Source organism: Asparagus officinalis, chromosome 7 (assembly GCF_001876935.1).
Source record: "Asparagus officinalis chromosome 7, Aspof.V1, whole genome shotgun sequence".
In the NCBI taxonomy this organism is placed as follows: Eukaryota; Viridiplantae; Streptophyta; class Magnoliopsida; order Asparagales; family Asparagaceae; genus Asparagus; species Asparagus officinalis.
Window position 1 is genome coordinate 16061169 of NC_033800.1, and position 7137 is coordinate 16068305.

Here is a 7137-nt window from a genome sequence, read left to right on the forward strand (position 1 = left end):
CAACAAGCAAGGAGATGATTTGGTTGAACGGGTGCTTGGAAGAGTTGGATCTGAAGTAAGGGAGAGGAGTTCTTTATTGTGATAGCCAGAGCGCTATACATCTTGCTAAGAATCTAGTATATTATGCCAGAACGAAGCACATCAGCGTTAAATACTATTTATACGCTCGCTAGTTGAAGACGAAAAGTTACATTTGATAAAGATTTTGGGGAGTCAAAATCCGACGGACATGTTGACGAAGGCAGTTACCATTGAGAAACTAAAGTTGTGTGCAACTTCAGTTGGTCTTCACGAGTAGAAGACGAAGGCGGAGCCACACTACGAGGATCGGCGAGATCACCGGGATGTTAATGATTGAAGAATAGATTTTTCAAGTAAGAGAAGATGCTTGCGAGAAGGCGGAGTTCGGGAGAGCTCATTGATGGTGGTTTGATCTCCAAGTGGGAGATTATTGTTCTTGAAAGTGGAGACCCAAACCTAGAATCAAGATCAACAATCGCATGAAAATTTAAGACAGACCATGGGTGTGGTCTGCACTACACCAGGGTGTGGCAGAGTCTGCCCTGTCTATCATGGGTGTGGTCTGTGCCACACCAGGGTGTGGCAGAGTCTGTCATGTCTGCCATGCGTGTGGTCTGCGCCACACCAGGGTGTGGCAGACTCGTTTTAGAATCCTAAACTGTTTGGGACTGTGTTTTGTTATAAATAGAAACACGTCCCTTTAGGGTTTAAGAGAGAAAAAGAGCACGAAAAAAAGAGGGTTTTGAGGGTTCTTTGAGATTAGAAATCTTAGAGAGAGAGAGAGAGGCCAATTGCAAGCATTGTAATGTTCTTCAAGTAATCAAAGAATTGTATAGTGTTGCTCCCGAGGACGTAGGCACGTTGCCGAACCTCGTTAAATCTGGTGTATTCTTTCTTGTTTACTTTCCTACAAGTTTTTTATCTTTGATTTGTGGTGAATTTCTTTCTTGCTCAACTCTCAAACACAAGATCCGGAAGGGTACGGATTTGATTTGAATATTTCGAATCCCCAACACCCACCATGCCGCGGCTCCTCCTTTGAGGCGATATGCTACAAACTTCACCTAATTTTCTTTGGGCACATTAGTCCAAAGAACTTCTTCACTTTGTAGAGCCAATCCAAGAAAGCCTCTATGTCTAGATTTCCTCCGAAGGAAGGAAGCTTTACCTTCATCCGATAGTCTTGGTTCTGATGATATCGTCCTTATCGGTGGTAGTTGTAACGAGGGTTGTAGCCTCTACCCTGACCTCTACCATAAGGTCGATCTCCCTCTCCTTCACTCGACACGTTATCATACCATGGCCCTTCAAATTGGTTACCATAGTCCACTCCATCGTCGATGTAATCATCATGGGAAAGTGTTTGATTGGAAAGTCATCGATGCTGTGGAGGGGGTTAATATGAAGGAGGTTGATATGGAGGGTGTTTATATGGAGGTGATTGGTTTGGACGTGGTTGATTTGGAGGGGGATGAATTGGAGGGGTTTGAGGATTGTACGAGGGTGGATGTTGGGGTTACCTAACTCCAGGTCCGCCTAGGTGAAGACCGTCGGCGAAGTTATTCCTATTGTTGAGGTGAAGGGTAAGTCCTTCAATGGCTTGTTGAAGGTTCTGAAGAGACGCCTCCAACGTGCCAAATCTTTCATCCATAGAATCCATCCTTGCGGAAAGATCCCGTAGAGAAAGCTCCTTCTCACCATCACCTACCATTGTCGAGGATGTTGAAGCCAAAGCTCTAATACCACTTGATACAGACATAGAAACGAGAAGACCGATCGGATATCGTTCTGATGCCGACGAGCTCTGACAATAGCCGGTAATTCAAGAGCTTGAATCCACAATCTCTAAGTTTCTCAAATTTGAGAACGGAAACAAGGAGAAAAATTCTCTTGATTGAATAATTAAAAGTTAATTGTTTGATTTACAAAAGAAACTATTATATAAAGCTAAATAAATCTATCCTAACTCTAATCAAAAAGAAACTCTAATTCTAAAAGGAAATAACTAAAAACGAACTCCTTTCCTAATCTGTTTTCCGAGTCGACACGAGGCGTGCCGAATAATACCGCCTTTCGTGTCGACTGGACATGAGTCGACTAAGTATGTTGAGTGGTTCCGATAATCATCCAAATTCTTCAAAGCATCTGTTTATAGTCCCTACCATTCATCTCCAACGACAGCTTGATTGATGTCTGTAATGCTTATGCACCAATCAACAAGCAAAATTTTAATAGCTAGCCAATAAAAAGCAATAACAATTATGTCCAATTACCAAAATTTGTAGACAGCAATTCCTGATTAACAAGTCCCTAAATCAAGCTTCTCTGGTTTCTAACCCCTTTTGTAGGTTCATCCCTACGTTAAAAATCCTAACCGTTACTTTAAAGCCAATGGGGATATGATGTGATGCTCCTGTTAACCTTCCGTGCTCACCGTACATATCGTCATATTTCTGTTCTCTCTTTACGTGTATACCTTAATCGGGTTAATTAGCGGCTCTGGTTAGTGAGAGAGTCAGTCAAACATGCCAAAATTTGAAGAATAGTATCTAAGAAGTTTGGCGTGTTTTGATATGAAGGAGGTTGATATGGAGGGTGTTACCTCAAAAAACTTTTTCAGACACTCGTCACACCCCCCAAAGAAAACGACCATTCTGAAGGTTGCGGCATTTTCAAACGTTTCTTGGGGTCATTTCCCAATGAACAGCCGAATCCTGGGGGTTTTGTGAAATTTAGCCTTATAACAAACCATTTAAGAAAGGATTATTGGCTATATATACCCCTTAAATTATGTATATTTGCAAGACAACCATCAAATTCTCGTATTTGCAATGCTACCCCTCAATCCGTCAGCTTTGGTAAAAAGTACCCCAAAAATCAAAGTTGATGATTTGAGGGAAGATTTTGCAAGTACTAAGCCTGTTTGGGTAGTTTTGCATATACCCATGACTTAAGGGGTACATATGCAAATAACTCACACAGAGAAGAGAGAACCTCATCAATGATCGAGGCATTTGAAGCCATTACTTGCACGTACATGTCTTGTATATTAATTTAAACCCCCCGGCCCCCCCTCCCCCCCGCCCCCCCCCCCCCCTCCCGCGGCAATTGACTCGCCCCCTCCCCCACGCCCTCAGACCCTCAAGAGAGGGCCCACGGCGAATAAAATAAAATTTAAAATTTAAACAATATAATAAAAAAGATTGGGCCAAAAGCTTTTCGCCCCAACCAACCCCAAGAACCCAACCAGTAGGCCGCTTACAGAAGCCATCCCACTCCACGCTTTTTTATTACAACTCGTTTTGAATCCCAGCACCACTCCACTTTCTGCTCGACTCCCATAAGCCACCATCGCAAAACTTAGCCGTTCGAGCACAATATTCAAAAAAAAAAAAGAAAAAAAAAAGAAAACCCAGACAAATGAAACCTCTCTAAAACTCAACCCCCTCAAGCTCCTCTCTCTCTCTCTCTCCCCTTCTCTCCTCCATGGACCCTCTCCCGATCTTAATCTTTCTATTCCTCTCCGTTCGATCTTCGGCTCAACCCAACGATGGAATTATAATAACCCAGCAGGACTATCAGGGTCTGCAAGCCTTTAAGCACTCGATTTCAGACCCAAGAGGGTTTTTGAGAAGCTGGAATGGCTCCGGCATTGGAGCCTGCTCCGGCGAGTGGGCCGGAATCAAGTGCGTTAGAGGCAAAGTCATCGCCATTACTCTCCCATGGAGAGGCCTCGGCGGCCACATCACCGAAAAGATCGGGCAGCTCACTGCATTGCGTAAGATCAGCCTTCATGATAATTCCATCACCGGTCAGATTCCCTCGGCCGTTGGGTTTCTTAGAGATTTGAGAGGGCTTCATCTGTTTAATAATCGAATCTCTGGCTCGATTCCGGCATCAATTGGTGCTTGCTCTCTGCTGCAGGCTGTTGATGTGAGCAATAATTTGCTTACTGGGTCTATTCCTGTTGAGATATCGAACTGTTCTAAGCTTTATAGGCTCAACCTTAGCTACAACAATCTCTCTGGTTTGGTTCCTGGTGACTGGGGAAGAACCCAGATTAAATTTTTGAACCTCGAACAAAATCTGTTATCCGGGGAAATACCCATCTCGTTAATTAGCCAACCGATGCTCGAAGAACTCGATTTAAGTAACAATTTCTTGAACGGAACAATGCCGGAAGAAATTGGAACTCTTTCTAAGCTTCGAGCATTGGATTTATCCGAAAACAACCTCACAGGAGAAATCCCAAACGCCATTGATCAGCTGACAAATCTCAGCTCTTTCAATGTTTCATATAACAATCTATCAGGCCCTGTACCTCTCCTCCTATCTCAAAAGTTCAACCCGAGCTCCTTCGAAGGAAACGCTAACCTCTGTGGCTATACTCTTTCAATCCCTTGCACTTCTCCAAATCTCCCCTCACAATCTCACCCTCCACCTCCAGAATCCAAACATCGAAAACTCAGTACAAAAACCTTTGTTCTAATCGCGGCCGCAATCGCCATTGGGATTCTACTTCTAATTTGCTTGGTTCTGTTATGCTGTTTGTTAAGAAAAAAGACTGTCTTGGGTGAAAAGAATGCTGAAGAGGAACCGGCTGAAGCTGAAGAGAAGGGTGAGGTGAAAACAGCAGGGGATGGAGGGGGTAAGTTGGTACATTTTGATGGGCCGACTGCTTTCACCGCCGACGACCTCTTGTGTGCGACGGCGGAGATCTTGGGGAAGAGCACTTACGGGACGGTGTACGTGGCGACGCTGGAGGACGGAAGCCGAGTTGCGGTGAAGAGGTTGAGGGAGAAGTATGCGAAGGGGGCGAAGGAGTTCGAGGGGGAAGTGAGCTCCATTGGGAAGTGCAGGCATTTGCATTTGCTTGAGCTAAGGGCTTATTATTTGGGGCCTAAAGGGGAGAAGCTGCTGGTGTTTGATTTCATGCCAAGGGGGAGTCTCGCTGCGTTTCTACATGGTAAGCTCAGCTTTAAGTAAAAAAAAAAAGTTAGGTTCTTTTAATGGCTATGGTCTGCAAAACTCAAGATTTTCTCAAATATAAGTTGTCATTTGGAAGGATATATATATATATATATATAGGAGAGGTTCTAATAAAAACCTCATTAGCCTAAAAACTAAAAACCTTCTTCATCCGTTGGATCTAGATGAATCCAATGGCTGGGATTCAGTCAAACAGTCAACAGACACATGCATTAATTACCTCATTAATTACCTCAACGCAGTGAGTCCAGATTCACTACCTCAACGTATCTCGAATCACTACATTGAATTCAGATTCACTACAGTGAATCTGGATCTGGATTCACTGCGTTGATGTAATTAATGCATGTGTTTAATAAGGTAATTAATGTTGCGCGCCTTTGCGGAAGCGTGCTCGCACACCGAACGAGTCCGTGAGCACGGGAGAAAATTAACAAACCCAACACGGGTACAATCCAACAAATATGACAAGCAAATCACAAACACAGATATTTTACGTGGTTCGGCAATTTGTCTACGTCCACGGGAGCGGCACAATTAATTTCTTATTAATCACAAGAAATTACAACTAAGAGAGAAGATCTCAAGCTTGAGATTTCTCAACCAAATAACAGTGTTTTAACTTAAAACACTGTTCAAACTCTCTCTTAATAACTCAAACTTCCCAATAAATACACCAACCCCTTCTCCTCAATTAATGAGAGCAAGGGACAAAGGGGAACCAAATGAGAGAGAGAGAGAAAATCGCAGAAAGGGTTGTAGCCTTCTGGAAGTCGTCAGATTGTAACTTCCATCATCGGTGTTTTGATGGGGATCAGCTATCTATTGTGATTTTTAGACAGCCTACAGAACCCCCTCCAAAGTTTTCGAAAGTTCGCGGTTGACTGGGACGAATTTTTGGAATACTTTGGATCTCAACTCTGATCTTGGAGCTGTTGATTCCTTGTGGTAAAAGATTTGTTCTCTGCACTTGCTTCGAATGCATCATGGTTGAAGGGATTTGCCACGTAGGACCTGTGTGAAGGTATGCGCCATAACCCTGCTTCTGGAATATAGGGGTGGACCCTGCATTTTGAACTTGAGATGTGGGTCTCACCCTTGCATGTTGAATTTGGAACACGGGTGTGACCTCGGTGTTCGGTTTTTGCATCGCGGGTCTGACCTCAACGTTTTGACTTAAGACATGGAAGTGGCTTCCGTGCATTTTTGACTAAGTCTTTGAGACTTATCTTTGGCTCATCTGTTTTAAGTCTCGGCTCACATCCATTAAGCTGATGGACCTGCAAACGTGCATACGCCTAGAATTTCCATTATCACAATAATGATCACGTATTAGGGCCTGTTTGTTTGCACGGAAGTAATTGTGAAGTAGCTGAAGTAAAAGAAGTAAAAGCTACTTCTGCTACTTCCAAGCAAAAAAGTGTGTTTTGTTCTCTGAAAAACTTACTTCCAATACTTCCTTAAATGCTTATGTGACGCCTACATGGCATCCTTACTTCCAAAATATTTTTCCAATCCTCAATACTTAGAAGTAGCTCGGAAGTAGTTGAAATGCATATTAATTAGGACATAAATAATTTTTTTTATTAATATTTCCTTTATTAGTTATTTCTAACAACTTTTCATTGATAAAATTACTTCCTAGTAATATTTCCAAATGTTATCCAAACAAAAAAAATAAATGAAGAGGAAGAAGAAGAGGAAGAAGTTCTACTTCTATTACTTCTAAAAATATATGAAACAAACAAAAAAAATGCTATTTCCACTACTTCCTACTTCATAGCTTTGAAAGTTACTTCTATAACCTACTTCTTACTTCTAATACTTCCATTATCTAAACTGGCCCTTAGTTTAAAGGGCCACGGTGGATTTTAGGACAATAGAAGAATATACTATTTCGCCTATCTTATCTCTTAAAAGTATAATAATGCATGATAAGGATCGAAGAAATTGATCTCTTTCTAATTACCAACTAAATTGGAGAGGTTCCTTTTTCTATTGCTTTATCATGCCTCGAATTTGTCCTAACAAATGACAATTTGTTTCATAAATAAACTGCAGCTCGAGGCCCCGAGACCTTCATAGACTGGCCAACGAGATTGAACATAGCCACAGGCGCGGCTCGCG

General features: G+C 42.4%; 1 protein-coding gene across 1 annotated transcript in view; it reads left to right on the plus strand.

Moving 5' to 3' along the window:
- Nucleotides 3365-7137, plus strand: part of LOC109849446 (probable leucine-rich repeat receptor-like protein kinase IMK3) — a 4465-nt gene continuing 692 nt past the window's right edge. The window contains exons 1-2 of the mRNA XM_020419276.1: nt 3365-4987; nt 7072-7137. The exon at nt 7072-7137 is cut by the window's right edge and continues 692 nt beyond it. Coding sequence (XP_020274865.1) covers nt 3508-4987; nt 7072-7137 — 1546 coding nt within the window. The 5' untranslated portion in view covers nt 3365-3507. The remainder of the gene's footprint in view (nt 4988-7071) is intronic.